We start from the raw sequence: 20,343 nt of genomic DNA, 5'->3' as shown, positions 1-20,343 counted from the left end.
GGATATGTTCAAGAAACGACTGCTTTCACACTTAACCGTGTTTCGTCAAAAGCTGTGGAAAAGACACCATACGAATTATGGTTTGGAAAGGTTCCAAAGTTGTCTTTTCTCAAAGTTTAGGGATGTGAAGTTTTTGTAAAGAGTTCACAAGGAGATAAACTTACACCCAAGTCAGACAAATGCCTCTTTGTGGGTTACCCAAAAGAGACATACTTCTACAACCAATCAGAGAACAAAGTGTTTGTTGCTCGCGATGTTGTCTTCCTTGAAAAAGAATTTATTTACAAGCAGACAAGTGGGAGAAATATAAATATCAATGAAATTCGACATGAGCAACAAAGAAACAATGATGTAGAGATATCAAGTTTAGCAGATCCTGTCTATCCAAAAGAGATGGAAGAGGATAAAGAGGTAGAGTTAGAGGAACTCGAGGAACCTCCTGCACAAGTCGAATTAAATTCGCAGGAAATATCTCAAACAAGTGAGAATATTCCAACTCTTGCTCAAGCCCCTCGTAGGTCTCAAATGCTTAAAGAATTATTTCTGAAAACAGACATCTTACTATTAGAAGATAATAAGCCGAGTACTTACACAAAAGCTATGACGAGCCCCGATTCTGAAAAATGGCTTAGAGCCATGAGATCGGAAATGGATTCCATGTCAGAAAATCAAGTATGGGACTTGGTCGATTTTCTCGATGGAGTATAAAACCTATGGTTTTCAAGATGAAAACTGGCAAGGATGGAAACGTTAGCGTTTTCAAAGCTAGAATTGTGGCTAAAGGTTACATGAAGATTTATGGTTTAGACTATGATGAAACCTTCTCCTCGGTTGCGATGCTTAAATCCATTAGGATCATACTAGCAATTGCAGCTCATTACGATTATGAGATTTGGCAAATAGACGTCAAAACCGCCTTCCTGAATGGAAATCTAGAAGAGGATAAGTACATGACACAACCAGCTGAAGGATTTGTAGACTCCAATAACGCTGCTAAAGTATGCAAGCTTCAAAGGTCTGTCTATGAACTGAAGCAGGCAAGTGTGAGTTGGAATCGTCGGTTCGACGAGGCAATCAAAGAGTTTGGTCTCCTTAAGAATGCAGAAGAATTTTGTGTTTACGAGAAGGTTAGTGGGAGCAACCTAGTTTTCTTGGTCATTTATGCCGACGACATATTATTCATTGGAAACAACATTCCGATGTTAGAATCATTTAAAGACTGACTTCGGAAGGGTTTCTCAATGAAGGATCTAGGGGAGGCAGAATACATATTGGGCATCAAGATCTATAGAGATAGATCGAAGAGGATGATTTGACTTAGTCAAGAAACTTACTTACATGAGATTCTAGATAGGTTCAAGATAAAAGACTCTAAGAGAGGACTTCTTCCCATGTCACATGGCATTATGCTAAGCAAGAATCAGTGTCGTAAGGATCCAGATGAGCAAGCACGCATGAGAGAAATTCCTTATGCTTCGGAAATAAGATCAATCATGTATGTCATGATCTGCACTCACCTTGATGTCTCATATGCCTTGAGCATGTATAGTTGTTACCAATCAAATCTTGGGAAGCACACTAGACTGCTACCAAGAATATTCTGAAGTACCTGAGAAGGACTAAGGATTAGTTCTTGGTATTTGGCAGGGAAGAGAGACTCTACAACTGTTGAACACTCTACAACTGAAGAGTTTCAAACAGAACACTGTTGAAGACTCTACATTTGAAGTAGAATACCTAGCAGCTTCGGAAGCAACCAAGAAATGAGTTTGGATAAAGAAGTTCATAATGGAACTTGGTGTCGTACCTGACATAGAAGAGGAAATAACTTTCTATTGTGACAACAACAATTACCCGACCCAAAGAACTAGAGCACACCAGAAATCCAAGCATATATAAAGGAAGTATCACGTGATCAGGGAAATCACCGAAAGAAAAGATGTGCTCATTTCCAAGGTCTATACGGATGACAACGTGACAGATCCGTTGACTAAGTTGTTACCTCAGCCCAAACACAACTCTCACATGAAGGGAATTGGAATAAAGCGCATGGGGGAATGGCACTAAATGTAATTTGGATTCATAAAAGGGTTTATGTACCTAATTACTTACATTCGATCTTTAAAATAAAAATAGCTTTATTTTTTCACTTAAAATTTTTTTTAGTATTTTAAGAGACAGTCTGCGGATAAGGAAATGTTCCAAATAGGTTTGTCAGACACGTGATCTGATGAATGAAACCCTATTAAGTGAACTTGGAATTATTTCATTATCATCTCCCTAGTCCAGGTCATTCAATGGACAACAATGAATTACGAATACTAGCACGTAAGATCGACATAATAACGCTATTTCATTGGCTATGATAATGGGATATTCAAGTCGACTACGCGGAATATACATTGGATAACCCACCATGAGAGTACATCAAGAGTGATGAACGTCAAAAACCTCTCATTGACAAATTTGAGAGATTCCTCAAAATATGAGTGTTTCACTCATCTTATGTAAGGAATGTCTGACTTTGGTTCCGTTAAACGTCGCGCCGTAAAAAGATGTTATAAAAGCGAATACTGGGAAAGGCATGATAGACATGAAGCTGAGTGGGAGTACAAGAATGGAATATGTGCTCCTAATTGAATTAGGATAAAGTATCTCCGGACCACTTGATGAGTAGCAACTGAAAAATGCATAGTCATGCTCAAATAATTAAAAGGTTAATTATTTGTTTTGACAATTGTACTCGGGATAAAGAAAGTCTGGAAAGGGATGACTTATCAGATGGGATACTGAGTGACATGAGAATCGAGCATTACACTTGTTGTAAGTACAAGTGGGAGACTGAAGGAGATGTCCTTTGACCAAGATTTCGTCGGATAAGACAATTTATGAAGAAGATCATCAAGTCCAGACGATTTAGGGATCGTAGTGTTTAGCTAGAAACCAACTACAATTGTCGAATCACGAAGGGATTCGCGCCTAACTTTATCCGGATCCTTCATCGGGTTACACCAAAGAGTGTCAATTTGATTGGAAGATATGACTAGAGGGATGAGACATATAAACATGGGGTTGACCCATAAATATGCCCAAAAGGCCTAAAGAAAGATAAGGCAAAAATAATACAAAAGCCGAAAGGAAGGAGTTCTGGGATGGGGCTTAAAAGGGCAATTTGGGCGCCGACCTAGGCATGGCCGACGACACCATAAGGGGACCGACCATATCTGCCCTTTAGGACATGCCTTGGTTGGCCAGAACAAGGGAATCGGGAAAATAGAAACTAGTTTCTATTTTTGACCAATTTCTAAATCTTATTCAAGTTGGACTTTAGGAAACCTAATTAGGGTTGAAATCTAACTTAGGATTCTATATAATGTCTCACTAGGTTGTGTTTGATAGCTAATTTCCCCGAGGAAGGAGAAACATTTTCTCCAAAATTTTAATTTTTCATGTGTTTGCCGGACAGATTAGAGAAAGTGAAATATCAAGTCACGTGACAATTTTTTTCCATATTTTCCCAAAAAGAGGGAAAGTCTCCACTCATCTCCCGCCAAAGAAAGATTTTCTCCTTCAAAATCTCTCTCTCAACAAGTTAGTTAAAGATCATGTTCCCTCTCTTATATTCGAGTTCTCTCACATATATTTGAGGTTCTCTCTTATCATCTCATAAACCAAAAAGCTTTCCATCTCTAACTTCATTTCTATTTAGCGAGTCTGCAAATTTTTAATTGCTAGATCTCATTATGTCTCTCCTTTGTTTTTTTGTTAATTGTGTTATGCTTCTTAGTTTGGTTCCATCATTACCATCATCATCTACAAAAACAGAGAAAACCACAAAGGATGATAACAAGATATTATTGATAAGCAAAATAAATACTCCCTCCGTCCCAAAATGAATGACCTAATTTCTATTTTGGGTTGTCCCATTTTAGAGTCCTGTTTCTAAAAATAAAGACATGAACTTTTCGCTATTTCCAATAATACCCACTACTATAAATTTAATGACAACTTTATTTAAAGGTAAGTTCAACTTTTTCATTGTTAATAAAAAAAGTTAATGAGGATACAATTGGAAAAACCATGTTATTTTTGAAAGTCAAACAACAATTAATGATGTTCCCTTAATAAGTTGGGTTTTTAAAATAGGTCATTCATTTTGGGACTGATGGAGTAGTTATCTTCTGAATCTTTGTTGATCATGACAAAGGAGAGCGTCTTTTCTTTGACTTCTTACTCTCACTCCACATTTTCAATTGATTATCTCCCTCTCCCTCTCCCTCTCCCTCTCTCTCGCAATGGATGAATTTTGATTTAGTTTTATTTGTGTATGTATTATACATTTAATGTTCTTAATATGGTTTGGAGTTTTTTTTTTTTATGTTGAAAGAATATGGCTTAGAGTTGACTGGTCGACAAAGTTAGTACATAAAATGAAATATTTCTTCAAATTTGAGATTGGATCCATGAATACACCATATGCATCGTAGCTAACGTAATGAACTCAATTTTTGTTCGTGTTCACAAAAATAATTTTACCCCTTCAATTATGTCAATCTCATTTTTTTTCTCTTTCTCTTTTTTCATGGATGAGTTTTGATAGTGTATGTATATAAATTTCTTAATTTTTTATATTTATTTGATACACACACACACCCACACACACACACACCAGAATAAGGAAGCTAAAATATCATCTTAAAAACAAAATCGGTACCAACATAAAACAATTTGCAAAACATTTTTCTTGTTGGCTAATCAAATAGGGTAAACTAAATCATGGAAAAAAAATTCTAGTTTCCTCAAAGAGGAATCAAACAGTAGAAAATCTAGAAAACCATTATAGGGTAAATTTTTCTAGGAGAAAATCTTTCTGGCGGAAAATTTTTCTTTATTTTTTTTCCTTTCTCCAAACTGCAATCAAACACAACCTTAGAGGTTGAATAAGTTCTGTATTTTCTCAAGAAGCTTTCTAACTCTACAACATCAAGTAGCGAGAGAGAAAAGTTCCCGTCTATCTAGTCTAAAGAAGAAGGTGTTCTTCGTCTAACCATCATTGGAGTTCTAACTAACAACAAGGTGGGAGATCAAGTTGATTGCTCGGAGTCTCAAGTAGAGGAGCTACAGTTAGAGCTCTTGGTCTTCTTAAGCAATTGGAAAGGTTCGAGGGAAAATTAGCGATTAAGGTAATCTCTAAACTAACCCAGCTCATTGTTTGCTTATGCATGAGATCTTGGGATATTAGTGTTAGACATTAGATGTCTAAGATTCCGCTAACCACACAAGGAGACACCATAACCCAATACGTCCTTCTCTGTTTCTGATAATGGTTCAGCGAGTGCATCCTTCATGTTCAACGTTTTCAGCAAAGCCTGTTGAACTAATACTGCTCGCATCTTAATCTTCCGAAGATTAAAATCGTTACTTCCATCAAACTTCTCTATCTCGTATTTTGCCATTACAGAAACCTCAAAACCAAAACTCTGATACCAATTTGTTATGACAAAATCAAGTAATCCAGGAAAAGCAATAGAAAATAAAGAACAATCACACAGAACATAAGAGATTTACGTGGTTTGATTGGTGAGACCTACTCCACGACGATAATGGTGCGATGATTTCCACTATGATAAGCAAACAAGTTACACAAGAAATTCGTGAGAATTCGACCCAAATATCTCCTATGGTTTTAGTTTATATAGCCACCAAAATGCTAATCCCACCGCCTCACCGACTCTCTATTTTTAAGTCTGAAATACTCATGGATACGCTAACACTAATAACCACCATAAGCTCTGCTCCATATTCCAGCTCTGTCCTGGAGATCAGCTCTGCCTCAGAGTCCTGCTTCACATACCAACCCTGTCTCAGTAATCAGCTCCGTTAACGGGTCCAAAATTTTGCCCCGAGACCGAAGCGGGTTGGCGGGTCGTAAATCGGGTTAGATATCAAACCATATTCAAGACACTTTCAACAATAATCTACATCCCAGTCTATAACTAAAGAGCCCTGCTCTTCTAGCCCTAAGCGGTAGAAAGTATTCCGAGATATTTTACAGGTCTAACAGAAGTTTTTTTTGCAGGAATTCACCAGAGGGAATCCTGGCACATTTTAGTGAGATGGGGCATGGTCATTAGTAAGCATAGTCCATGCATGATTATGCTAACAAAGAATTTCTTTTGTAATGTAAATCTATGTGCAGGAAACATACAGAAAAGACGAAAGAGGAAGAAATCATTAAATAAAAGATCATGGTTGCCGAAAGAAAGAAACAAAAGTTGTTCATTAATCAGCGAAACACATGAAATTACATATTGGAGGATGACGGAGACGAGGGGAATCACATTTAGAGGATCTAAGAAGTTCACATATGCAAGGACCACCATAGCCACAAGCCAATCACTCTCTCTATTTAATGAAGATACCTCATCACTTCGAAGATTATGTGTCGTGAGTCACTCAGTAAAACGAGTTAAATCACCTTGACGAAGGACTCTGACAAAACCTTCTCCTTCGACTTCAATGCAGAGATTCCGAACAAATAGGCCAGGACTATCAAGAGGCATTTGAAAGGCAACCCCGGTATCTCTCAAAGGGGGAGTTCCGGGAACCACCAAAATAGCCATTGAAAAGATGAAACCGATCCTCATATTCAGACGAAATTTATGTTGAGTTATGGTGTCTCCTAGTGTTCTAAGCGGAATCGCAGACATCTAATGTCTAAAACTAGAATCCCAGGATCTCATACATAAACATAATATGAACTAAGTAAATAGAGATTGTTACCTTAATCGTTATTTTTCACGTACTTAAATGGTTGAATGTAAGAAGACCAAGAGCTTTAATTGTAGCTCCAATACTTGAGACACCGAGTAATCAACTTGATCTCCCACCTCAAGTTTATGTAGAACTTTAATGGTGGTTAGACTAAGAACACCTTCTTCTTTAGACTAGATAGATAGTTGGGATTAATTCTCTCTTTCTTTCTCTACTTGATGTTGTAGAGATACAAATCTCCTTGAGAATTCTCCGCACCTTATTCTGAACTAAAGATGGCCTTATATAGAATCCCAAAGTTAGAGTCCAACCCTAATTTGGTTTTCTAAAAGCCAAAATAGAAGCAGAATTTTGTCAAAAATAGAAACTAGTTTCTATTTTTCTCCCTTACTCTGTTTGGTTGGCCACCTCATACCCTAAAGGGTATAGGCTTGGTCGACCCCTTTATAGTGTGGCCGACCAAGGTATGGCCGCCCGACCCATTAATGGGTAAGTCCCGGTCCAAAACCCTTTGTCCCAGACTTTTACTATCCTTGCCTTAGCTCTTTTGCTTGGCCTTTTGGACATATTTCTGTGTCTAACCCATGTTTATATGTCTCATCCCTCTAGTCATATCTTCCGATCAAGTAGACACTCTTTGGTGTAACACGACGTAGGATCCGAACGAAGTTAGCCGCGAATCGCCCTGTGATTCGACGATCGTAGTTGGTTTCTAGCTAAACACTACGATCCCTAAATCATCCGAACTTGATGATCTTCTTCATTAGTTGTCCTATCCGACAAATTGCTCGCATTGCATCTTTGGTCGAAGGATATCTCCTTCAACTTATAAGGTCCTACAGTTAAGAAATCGAAACGAGCAACCACCATGATCGAAAAGACCTAATGGTGAATTAAAGAGTAAAACGGAAAAAGAACTTTAGCGTGGATAAACGAAAAGACGCAAATAAGTTAATTAATTGGTTATCAAGGTAAAAGAACAGATTGCTCGCGAAAGAAAGTATGAAAATTTCATTCATATCTAAAATTCTATTACAGAAGAAATTACAGCTCGAGACAATAAAACAAACACTCCCGCTCGGGTCTATCAAAGAAGAAAATGTAGAGGGCTGAAGAAATTCAGTCAACACCCCTATAAACCACCAAGAAAGAAGGGAAATGGAACGGGGTTGGGTAGCCAAGAAAAAGTGGAAGGAATCCGAGATAAGAAGAGGAGACGTTCCCGAAGATGCTCCTCAAATTGTCCAGCTTTCGAAATAATCTACTGGCAAGACGTCACGAAGAGATCAAATGTGGGAAGAATCCACCGCCGCTCGAACCACGTACCCTCCCGATGGAGATACCCCAAATGGTATCCTAGATCACCATTCCCATTGCAGGAAACTCCACCTTTCATCATTAACATTTTGGGAAAAAACAACCAAGGAAGCTTCAAGCCGAAATTCAAATAAGGGTTTCATCATAAATTCGCCAATAAAACAGGAAGCAAAAAAGAAATATTAAGGAAGAAACAGTAACTAAAAAAAAAAAATTGTCCGTGAAGAAAATCAAGACTAAATACAACTATTTATAGAGGGAAGAAGATGAGCAAAAGCTCTCGGAAAAAAAAGATCATTGAAAGATGACGAATAGAGCGTTTCGAATCGCGACTAATAAACTGACTAAATCAGAAGGGAAATTAGTGTGACTAGAAACGACTTAAGCATTCGTCCAACGAGAAGAAGCCCCGTATCCATGCCTAGTAATGAAAGTACCGTGGGAAGTTACCCAAAAGATCAACGTTGAAAATGTGTGATTAGAGTCTCAAATCTGTGAAGTTAGAAAATTAGACGGATAGACGTAAACTGGCTCTCCAAGATAAACATAACTAATACTTATCACGTGGAAATCAACACGTGGACAAGCTCTACAAAATTGTTCAACAAAGTCAGCTCTGGCAATAGACGACCTAACATGAACCAGTCCAGGAAAACAACGCTCTGGAAATTCAAATACACAAAGTCAGCTCGCACATCCCTAATCCATGTATGTTATAAACTTTCAATATTTATTTACTTAAATTATTTGTGCATAGTAATTACATGTTGACCACTCTCATACGATTATGATAATCCCGAGAAGGACTTCTAAGTACTGCTAGTCTTTAGTTTCTCTTCTTTTAACTAAAGAGTGGCGGGACTTGTGATGATCCAAAAAATGGTCATTAGTTGACTGACGTTAATAAGTCAAGAAAAGACCAAAGCCCAACGGGTCAACCCGTATCAAGGTAACAGGATCGCCGACCGCGAATTGGTCTGCTACCTAAGCCCAGAATCGAGAGGTCGGCCTGATCGTGTTATGAGCCTCAACCCTGTACTGCCTCAAATATAACCAGGTCAGCCCTGGGATTCGCGAAAGGTTAAGGAAGTCCACGTAAGCAAGGTCGATGTCTGAAGCCCTAAATATGGGAAGACAGAAGCACGCTACACGCTTACCGACTTAATCCCGAATCTAATCAAAGATCTCAGTTGGTCGAGATATTAAGTATTTAAGTAACTTGGGTTTCAAGAGTCTTCGAAGGAGGAAACATCTCCTAAATATCTAATAACTTGGAAACCGAATCTATCGAGAATCATCAATTAAAGGTAATTGTTACGTATCAAAGATGCGAGATAACTCCAAAGGAAAAACCCTAAACATCTAACAACACGGTGAACCTCCACCGCGCTAAAATCGCTGACTAAAGACAGTCGTTTCGAAGTAGCTTATAAAAGGGCACAAAATCACCTCGAGGAAGGTACATTCCAAAAGGTTCGATCAATACTCAATCCTTCAAACTGGAAGGGCAATCTGATGTTTTGAGCGTCGGAGAAGTTTCTGAGCTCCTTGCAAGATTTGTCCTAGGTTTTCAGAAACAGGAGCGGGAATCAAATAAGCAAATTCACCATCAGACGGGATCCAGCATCACGATCTCACGGTTCCGACTGAAGATTTACAAATTTTGACATCAGCTGTTACCATGTTGTTTTCTACCTATCTCCATCAAGGGTTCGAGACACGCTTTGGTACCCCTTAAAGTGGGATGACCTTTCAAATAAACAATACCCAATGCCGAACCTAGAAATTAATGAATGAGAAATTTTAAAAGGCCCCCCCGTTTTTGTTAAAAGGCCTCCCTGCTAAAAGCGCCCCTCATTATAACCCATTTGGTTATAGGGCCCCCTCTACAAAAGAGCACCTCCTTCATCAATATTTGACCTAACGGCAAAGTTAACGCCGTTAGGTCAAACTTAACCCAAGACCGGTGATGTTGACCACTCCACATCATCATCTTCTCCGGAAGGGTCGCCGGCCGGCCAAACTTCCGGCCGGCGACCTTCAAAATATATTTTTTTTTTTATTCTCTCTCTCTCTCTAAAAACAAATTTTTTTTTTTTTTTTTTAACTCTCTCTCTCTCTAGATCTGTAGAGAGAGATAGAGTTTAAAAAAAAAAAAAAAAAAATTTGTTAATTTTTAGAGAGAGAGAGAATAAAAATAAATAAAAAAAAAATTTTGAAGGTCGCCGGCCGAAAGTTTGGCCGGCCGGCGACCCTGCCGGAGAAGATGATGATGTGGCGTGGTCAAATGATGTGGCAGAGAGAAAATGAGATGGATGAGAGAAAATGTGGGTGAAATACATCTTTAAAGGGGGTTTTTTTCACCCATTCAAAGAGGGGGCCCTTTAACCAAGCTAAGTCAAAGGTTTTTTACTAAATCAACGAAACCATTGGGAGGCCTTTTAACAAAATCGGGGAGACCTTTTAACAAAACCGGGGAGGCCTTTTAAAATCTCCCTTAATGAAATCATTGGCATTACATATATATCTTCCCCCACTCGCAAATTCCACCAACGTAACGTTTATAATCCCCAATCCATTTATTAAGTATTCGAATTTCTCTTCATGGGAACCGATTGAAATTAATGAATAATTAACCCTTCACAGATCTCAGGTTCCTTTTTTGCAATCAAATTAATGTAATAACATCTTATCTTCTCAATTCTCAGTTGAATTGATCTGTTCTATAAACATTAAATTCATGGTTGTCTGCAAATGTCGCAAGGTAATTATTCCCCCCATCTCCCTATCTCGATTTATTCCTTTGATCTCACTTTCAGTTTAGTTTCACTCATGAATTTGTTTTGGAACCTAACAAGATTCTACTGTTTATAAACCTCTATGTCGGTTCATACTCTTTGTGGACTTAAAATTGATTAGAATTAAAAATCTTGATCTTGCACTTTCTTCTGATTAGTTATCTCTAAATTCAGTTTAGAAAATGGAATTTAATGGCAGAAGGTAATGGATGAAGTCACATTGCTATTTGCTAGTTTGAGTATAATAATAAATCAGATCTGGTATTTGCTTACCCTGTTATATGTGATGTTGACATATTGTGAACAGCGAATTTGACTATTGGAAACTATTTTTGCTTTACTTTTGATTAAATTGGTTTAGTATAACTTAATTTTGTAGTAATTCCTTAAAGGAGCTGCCGCGGGAAGAGCTAGGATCGGTATTATTTTAGTTGGTAGAGTTAGTTTGATTTATTTGTAACTAGTTCATTTATTGTTGACCATGAGTGAACCTAAAAATTGAATTCCTTCAGGTTTCGAAACAAACGTCTATATGTATGCATTAAATTTTTTTTTGATTTGCTAAAATGTGGAGTTGTTCTGACGTCAGGCGACCAAGCTCTACTGCTTCATTCACAAGGTCCCTGTTTGTGGGGAATGCATATGTTTTTCAGAGCATCAAATATGTGTTGTAAGCATCTATTCTTTTATTATTATTTTTTTAATCTTACTTATATATAGATATATTACGGCGGAGCTCGGAAATTTCCCCGGACAGGGCTGGTGGTTTTTCTCTTCGTTTTGTATTACAACTATTGTTCTTGTTGAAAATCTTTCACGCTGCTAAATTGTATACAGTGTTGGTGCGTTTGGGATTGAACCTAGATTTGATGGGTCCTAGTTTATTTACAAAAGAAAATGTTTTGAAACTGGAAGAGTGACATTACATTAAAAAGAAGTGATAGCAGAGAGCTAGAAATTTGATCTAGATGGTGGAAAATATTCCCGAGAGTAGATAAGTTCTTCTTTTACCCTGTCAAGCAAGTTGCAGCTCCTTCCCTTTCCCCTTATTTGGCTAGCTGAAAACCTTAAGTCAGTTTGAATCATGAGAACCTCTCTAAGATCACGAAATTCCGTCAAAAGGAAATGTGAAATAGCATTTCAGCTGTTTCCTATCTGATTGCACCATGCATCGCTGCTGTGCCCTCTGCCTAAATCGACCGCAAGTCAACTGCTAGTCGAGATCTGATCTTTCATTGATTATGTCTAGAGTTAAAGAAACTCGATCTGTTAGAGGCCTAAGAAAGGTGAAGGCCTTATAAGTTTAGGTTATTTCTAGTTTAACAGATTCACGCATTAGTAAATTATAGAGTTGAGTTTAGTCCAGTAATTATGCTTAAATGCTCAAGAGTATATACATGCATGAACACAATGCTATAATATTGAAACTCAAGTCATCAGTTGTATCATTTCCATGGTTTTTAGTGATATCTATATTTCCTTAGGTGCGTACATACTCTGAGTGGGTAATTGACGGAGAATACGATTGGCCTCCTACATGCTGCCTGTGCCAGGCTGTACTTGGAGATGGAACTGATTCACAAACTACTCGATTGGGATGTTTGCGTATGTGACCCTTTCTACCTTATGTATATTGTTTCTTTTGCTTCTAAATGTTTTTCTTTTACTTGATATTCTTACAGCATATTTGTATACTCATTTCAGATGTCATGCACACAAATTGCTTGGTCTCCCATATTAAAGGCTTTCCTCCACACACAGCACCAGCAGGATATGTGTGTCCTACATGTTCAACTTCAGTAAGATCTGCTTCTACATCTTGGATTTAGTTACTTTTTTTGCATAGATAAACTGCTGGTGGTGCAGAATGCTATAATTAAATAAAATCCAGAGATTTTCAGTCTCAAATGTTTTGTAAAATATGCGATTCACTGATCCATTTGTGCATGTAGGTGTGTACCACAAACTCTTGAGAGATTAGAAACCCATGTTAATATAAATAGTTTTTGAGGTGGATATTATATACTGTTTTCTGAATTCTTCAATTCCCATTTCTTATCGTACCAAAGTACTTTCTGTTTGTGACCTGCACGGCTGTGTTAAGCAATTTACTTCTTTCAAGCAATGTTTTGAAAAGCGTTTTTTCCATCTTGATACGGTTGTCAATGGCGGTGCCTTGAGGCGTTAAAAGAGGCGTACCTTCAATTTCACATATTTTAATGTGCAGTAGTTTACAGCATAATACTATTTTATTTTATGATAATATATGTTATTGAACTTGTATGTAGTACTACAGTAAATTAGTTTGTTAATAATAAAGTTGAAGAATATCAATCTTTTTTTTTTTCTGATTGGTCACTTCTACCCTTTTGACTATCTTTACAAGTTAAAGCCAAAGAGAGAAAAGAACAACAAAATTGTCACATGTAACTTAAAAGGACAACAAGAATTGCCACTTCATTGACTTATTACTTAAAAGGGATGATTGGTTTGTGCCAATGTTTACGACTTTATAGTTTGTACTGCATATAGAGGCGTAAGTTCTGATGCAGTATACCTAAATCTCGCCTCAAGACATTCATGCACGCCTCATTCGCCTTTCTGAACATTGCTTTCAAGTAAAATATGTGAAATGGAGAGTCTATAGGTAAAATCAAGATTAATAAATAGGCTATTCTTAAAGCTGATAGAAATTCGAATATAGTTACAAAGTTATTAATATGAACCTTACGCTTATTAGACACATTTCCTAGATATTGAATTGCTTGGCTTTTCAAGTTGTTTGGTCGGTTACTGAATCATTACTTGAAAGAAACATGACCTATGTCCTAATAATTTAATATGTTCTAAACCTAGAAGTGTCTCGCTGAAGTAATATTATTTATGTTTTTGTTTGACATTCCTGGTTATAGACCATGAGACCAACAGGGGATGTAGTCATGTAGCGTCAATGGTGTTGCTCATGCAGGCAAACTCTTTATCAGGTCCAGAAAAATTATTACGTCCTTTTATTGTATTAGTTCCAGCGTTACTTCTTATGCGATGTTTATTTTTTCTCCTCAAAATGCTGGTAATGATATATATAACTTCGAGAGTTTTATTGATACGAGGAATTCAATCATGTATATAAATAGCTATTTCGTGTCCAATGTCCAATTAGTGATCATTGGATGGGTTGGTTCAAGCCTTGAGTACTTGTTTTGTGTGGATGGGGGTTTGGGGGGATGCATTTCCATTTCATAAAGGTACTCTTTTTTTAGCAGATATGGCCTCCTAAAAGCATTAAAGATTCAGGGTCGTCTCTTCACTCAAAACTGAAGGAAGCTATTATGCAGGTATGTTTTTTTTTGCTATTCATGAAAGGATTCATCAAGAGGTGCTTTTCTGTTTGAAAATTATGCCTGTTTACAATTTAATGGGCTGAAAAAGTGGATCTTTATTTTGGGTTTGAAAGGAATAAAACTACAGATAATATTTATTCCTGTGAAATTTCATGTTTTTTCTAGATTAGAGACTCAACTTCAATTTCAATCATGCATGTGACATAAATTGCAGGAGGAACATGATTAGCACCATTTTTCTTAGCTACCTATCTAAATTCAGCCTCTTCAGATGTTGTCAATGACTGGATCATATATATTATGCAGTTTGTCCTTGTTTTGCATAATTATTAGTTGGAGGTGCTACAGCCACAGTCTTGATTTGTAAATGGGGGAAATGAGAAGGAAGGCTTTTTTATGATTTTTGTGGTGGAGGCTGGAGTTTCATGGACTATAGATAAACGGTTTTGAAATTTTACTTGATACCTATATATAGTTTTTATCGCGATACAGTATGTCTAATGTCAAGGGATATGCGTCTTCCTGATGCTATTTCCACTATAGTGATGGTTTTTAATATATCGCCTATCACCAGATGAAGTCTGCCATGTTTGTCTTATTCAAATCCTCGAAAAAGAAGAACAATATCTTCTATTATTAGTCCTCGATTTTGAAGCACATTCTTTTCTAAGAACACCAATTTCTTGCCCATTGCCCGCGATTTTCATATAAATTATGTACAGACTTTATGTTATAATTGTATCTTATATAAACATATGTGATTGATCAAATGTCATCTGATATTTTAAAGTCATATACTCAGTGTCGCTTCCTGTCTCTTGATAGAAGTCAGAGAGCAACAACTTAGTTGAGATCACTACAGCACCACGGTTTATCCTAATTTGCAAATATCAACTGTTTTCAGATTAGGGTTTCCCTGCTCCATTTTGTGAGTAACGGTGCAGTGAAACCATTATTAGAGACAATGCTATCTAAATAAAACATAAATCTGAGTGTGGATATTGTCATTCGTTAGTCATATCTGTCATCTGTTCTTCTTTTCTTTCGATAAGTTCATATCTATCATATGTTTAATCTAAAATGAGATTAACAGACGCTCCTATAGTTGCTCTTGTTTTTTGTGGAAACAAGTAAGGCATTTCTTTAGTTTTTCATTTTCATCCTCATGAAAATTACATCTTGGATAACTTTTCTTTCATATTATACAGACTGGTATGGAGAAAAACTTGTTTGGCAGTCATCCAGTTTCATTGTCAACACCTATATCTCGTGCTACTCCTCCTGCTTCTGCCTCTGGTCCGCTTGTAGCCGCCTCAGGAGGCAGAGATAAAGTTATTGTTGACTTTTTGGATCCCAAAGAAGGTCAAACTTCACTATCTGAAATAACTAAAGAGGGGAAAAATTACATTCCTGAAGGGTACTCACATTCAACTGGAGTAGGTCCTTCAAAACTATCGTCTACAGAAATCGTGGAGATAGATAACCTTAGTTTGTCTGGAAGCCAATCAAAATCTTCAAGTACTGCTGGTGTAGGTTGCTTTCATGTTAATGTTTCATATATGATCGTTACATCACATAATTTTTCTTTGCATATTTTCACATGTTTAAAGCAATGAAATACACATTGATATGCAAAGGTATACAGATCAATTTACATGATGCATGTTATCCTTACGTAAGTAGTAACATTCAGTACTTATCTGATATAATCATCTTTTTATATGATCATGACAAACAGCCAGTTGCTACAACCAGAAAATCTTACCAAGTTGAGAGGCAGAACTCTGAAATTTCCTATTATGCAGATGATGAAGATGGGAACCGAAAAAAGTACACCAAAAGGGGTAAGTTTACTTGTAGATTAGTTTCATTTGGTGCAAGTGTTCCTTTCCAGATATTTAGACCAATGTTTTGAATGAGTAGCCTTTTGAGAACCATTGAATTGAGTAGTGATTCAAATTATTCTCAAAAACTCAGACAAATTTTTGTTACATATGCTATTCCTATGTATTAGTTTGCTTCTTCAATTTTGTAAGCCCTCAAGGCGTTTGGCTCTCACAATGCGAGGCGCTACCTCGAGGTGCACGCCTCAATTCGTAAAAGGCGTAATAAACAAAATACTGATGTTTTTATGTTGTTCAACTACTCAAAAATAACAGGTGACTTCAGATGCACACGTTTTACTCTCAGGTTAAAAGATACTAATGTTTTAAAACATTGATTAGACTCCGATGGTGTTTTTTCTTCTAAGTTCAGATCTGAAATCTGAATCAACTTGCATCAGATTCCAGAATATTTTTCGTTTAATCGTACCCGTGTATCTGGTTCGACTAAAGGGCTGACATGGGCTGGTGTTCAGTTCGTGAGTCAGAAACAAAATAAGTACGGATTCAGAGCCATTGTTTGAAATAACCTGAAATGACTAATCCACCTGACAGAAACAAGTCTAACACGAGCTAGTAGATTCAGACAGTAAAAAAGAAACACCACCTTATTGCTCTAGTTTCCTTTTTAAGCTAAGAACCTTCTCGGGTCCTAGATATGCGAATATGCTGAACGAGCCTACATTAGTTGTAAGTGTTCCAAGTCACCATACATTTGCCTCACTTATGCAAAGATTAGGTTCAAACAGCTTCATTGTGCAGTCACTCAGTATCTCTTTTTTTTTTTTTTTTTTTTTTTTTACTGTAGAGCTATTCTATGTTCTATGTAAGGTCAGTTATGTGCTTCCCGCTTACAGGTCCTCTCCGTCACAAGTTTCTAAGAACTTTATTACCTTTCTGGTCTACTGCTCTACCAACTCTTCCCGTAACTGCACCTTCACGCAAAGACGGGTCTAACTTAGATGATATTCCGGAACGTAATTCGCGGCATCAAAAAGCTGCAAGGATGGATCCGAGGAAGATCCTCCTCATTATGGCAATCATGTGAGTCATCTTCGTACTCTTTTTATTTGTCATACTTGTATATCTTGGTTGAAGCTAGACTAAAAGATTAGTCTTGTTTATCAAGTTATATAACTGGAATTTTCATAGATAGGTAAGATACTAGGTTCACATTGGGTTGGGTCCCAATCAAAAATAGGCAAATGAGTACTTACTCCAAAAAGGACGCCCTTAATGTGAACTCATTCAAAGGCAAAAAGAATCAGTCCAAAAAGTCATGTTGGGGACTGATTTGTCAAGTTGGAATGTTAAAGTTAGTTTCAAAAGGTTAAAGTTATGTTTGGATGTGAGCCAAAAGGTAAATAAGTCAGACGCACGGTACCAGATGGCATATGCACATTTTGAATATGTTAGGGGTTTATGGTACATATATTGACATTAATGTCCCGTTAATCCGCTTTTATGCACACAACCGACAGATCGCTGACAAGCAAAAAATAAAAACATCAATCACATTTTCTGTCAATGTACATCTGGATTGTGTACAATGTAAAATGCATAATGTTGGATGCACATTTCATTTAACATTATTTGATGTACAAGGGGAAATACGTCACACACGACCGGGTTTATGTTACATGTGATGGGGTTTATGAACCAAAGCAAACAACCTTTGCTGACGCAAAATTACACTTAAGCGTGACCTTTTAGCGACTCTGAACCTGACTTTTTGGACCAGCCCTCTATGTATTTATTCTTTTTCCTGACCTTGGACCTGCCCCTTGCTAACCCGGGTTTTTTGGACCCTTTGTCCAACCCTATTAAGTACATATCTCTAACAAAATTCTAGAGCATAATTTTTTGATAATTGTATTATGAATGCTTAACAAAAAATTTAGGTTTCCAGTCACAGCTGTGTTTAGCAACCACTAGCTATTTCCTTCAAAAGGGATTCATGAATTCCAGTACGCAAAAACGTATGATTTACAAATTCTCGTTGTGTTCCATAACAACAAAATAGTTATAGAATTTGCATATTTAAGACTTGCGATTTTTATTATCTTGCTCCCCAAAATCTTAGCAAATCTTATTGAGAAAGGAGGTTGAATCTAACGAAGAAGTGGATTCATCAGAATGTTAGTTCCCTTAAGGAACATGATTCAAATAATTTTGAGCAACCAAACAACTTAACAAAATTACAGTCCCAGTGTGTCCATAGTCACACAAAAGAATCTGTAATCCTTAAAATGCTTCATCCAAACATCATTCTGTATTTCCTTATCAACTGCGGAATAAAGTAATTGTGTTTTAATCGAACTATTTCTGGTCCGCCAAATATCCCACGTCTGTTCCCTTTGTATGCATGGTTTCTGATTAGTAGCTCGTTCAGCATTTCTCTTTGTTGCAAATATCTTTACTCTTTAAGGATCTAAACTTGACGCTTGACCTCACACATCACAGTCATAGATAGCATTCTCAATTTCAATCCAACTTATAAAAATCGAAACTAGAACAATTGCATACTTAATCTCTCGTCATATAATTGAAGTTGTGAATTTTCTCCAGGGCATGTATGGCGACAATGGGCATTTTGTATTACAGGTTGGCACAACGCAGTCTTGATGATAATCCCCTTGAAGATGAGAAACAATGATCCTATTTCTGTCCAAAGCTTGAGAAATTTACACCTTATTTTTATAGACTTGCAACTTCATATTTTTCTTTCTTCTTTTTAGTTGTGACTCATTCTATTATTCCTGACCGTAAAAAGACGTTTTTTTTTCTGGACCTTGGATGAGTAGGTTTTATAATTGTGTATTAGATAAATATACCAAAAAACAAAAAGAAATGGTCTTAGCATTCATAAGTTTTGAACTTGATCTGTTGTGTTTTTCTTTCTGATGCAAACCAAGTAGGATTTGTTATGTTTTTTTGGACTTTTGTTGTTTCCTTCTGGACTTTTGTTGTGATTTCTTTAAATGATCGGGAGTGCTACATGTACAAAGTCTTTGACAAAATTCTTGACTTAATAACTCATTTTCACTAAAAGACAAAAGTTGATCAAAGTTTGACTTTGATCGGGACTGTTCACTTAGCATTTTGTCAAGAATCTTGTCAAAGATTCTTTGTACATTTAGCCATTTCCCTTAAACGATTTACTTCTAGCTCTGTAAAATTTTCAGAGGTAGCCAATGGAAGCGAGAGGAGATCAAGGGAAATTCACGATTTCATCGTGATCTATATTTTGGATCCAAAAGTGAAAAGACAACGAGGGGATAGAATCTAGGAAAAATTGGCAAAAATGTCCAAAAACAACTCTCTAATACGAAATCCCCCCAGCGCTTTCTTGAAAATGAGGCCCAAGTCCACTTAGTCAAGAATGTACTTTCTTCCACTTGTGACTTTCTTTTTTTCTTTCTTCATGTAATACACTTGTACCGTTCATCTAACCTTCCTTTTTCTCTGACGGGGATGAGAGGGTGTAATTAATTTACATTTTTTATTTTTCTCTGTATATTTTCTCCACCACTCTCTTTCTTAAATTTGCAGAACTTATTTTGTTTCTATCTGAAATTTTATCAAAATCAATGAAGTAAAGATTAAGGGAGTTTTTAAAATAGACTTGAAGCACTCAACATCAAAATTACATGAAGTATTTCTTGAACATACTTGAATTTTTTTTCTTGAACAGATTTAGATTTTTTTTTCTTGAAGAAATCTGGAGGTTTTGTAGCAAATCTGTAATATAAATTTCGTTTTTAGGAGATTGAAGATCAAAAAGTTTAAAGATGAAATTATTTGTAGATCTTCAGTGTTAAATTTAGAGTTCCTTGCACAAGATCGATCTAATAAATTTTAGATTTAAAAGCTTGAAAATGAAATTATCTTCTGTTTTTGTGTGTATGAGGATGATGATGATATTAACAAATTTGATGTTAATCTTGTTAAAATACGTGAGAAATTTTGAGAAGAGTGTTAATATAATTATATATATAATTAGATTATACACTGTACACAGCAAACTGTCATACACTTTCTACCCAGAAAGTATACACTTTCTACTCAGAAAGTGTAAGAAATTTGAAAAGTGTATGGGAAATAATGATATGTACAACACATGATATTTGCTTATGTACTGTATATAACAAAACGTAAAGTGTATAGGACATAATCATATGTACAGTTCATTGAATTATGTACAATACATAACAAAATGTTCTATACTCT

The 20,343-nt window shown here is 36.5% G+C and overlaps 2 protein-coding genes across 3 annotated transcripts in view; both read left to right on the top strand.

Annotated features, from left to right (window-relative positions):
- LOC147538040 (uncharacterized) overlaps positions 1–20,343 on the top strand; it is a 103,628-nt gene that overhangs the window by 50,710 nt on the left and 32,575 nt on the right. The window lies entirely within an intron of this gene.
- On the top strand, positions 10,566–18,995 carry LOC147538042 (uncharacterized). Of its 2 annotated transcripts, none has more exons than XM_086641398.1 (9): positions 10,566–10,855; positions 11,479–11,559; positions 12,374–12,494; positions 12,594–12,688; positions 14,153–14,224; positions 15,439–15,759; positions 15,969–16,074; positions 16,971–17,157; positions 18,682–18,995. In XM_086641398.1, the coding sequence occupies exons 1-9, from the start codon at positions 10,832–10,834 to the stop codon at positions 18,767–18,769; spliced, it is 1,095 nt and encodes a 364-aa protein (XP_086497524.1). In that variant the 5' UTR covers positions 10,566–10,831; the 3' UTR covers positions 18,770–18,995. The 2 variants fall into 2 exon arrangements, with proteins under 2 accessions (XP_086497524.1, XP_086497523.1); XM_086641397.1 differs by having other exon boundaries at positions 10,640–10,855; positions 14,150–14,224.

The sequence above is a fragment of the Eschscholzia californica genome, unplaced genomic scaffold, assembly GCF_041429995.1.
Source record: "Eschscholzia californica isolate CP2 unplaced genomic scaffold, dmEscCali1.0.p SCAF_5, whole genome shotgun sequence".
NCBI lineage: Eukaryota > Viridiplantae > Streptophyta > Magnoliopsida > Ranunculales > Papaveraceae > Eschscholzia > Eschscholzia californica.
Note: the sequence above shows the minus strand (reverse complement) of the source record. Positions and strands in the feature narration are given on the sequence as shown.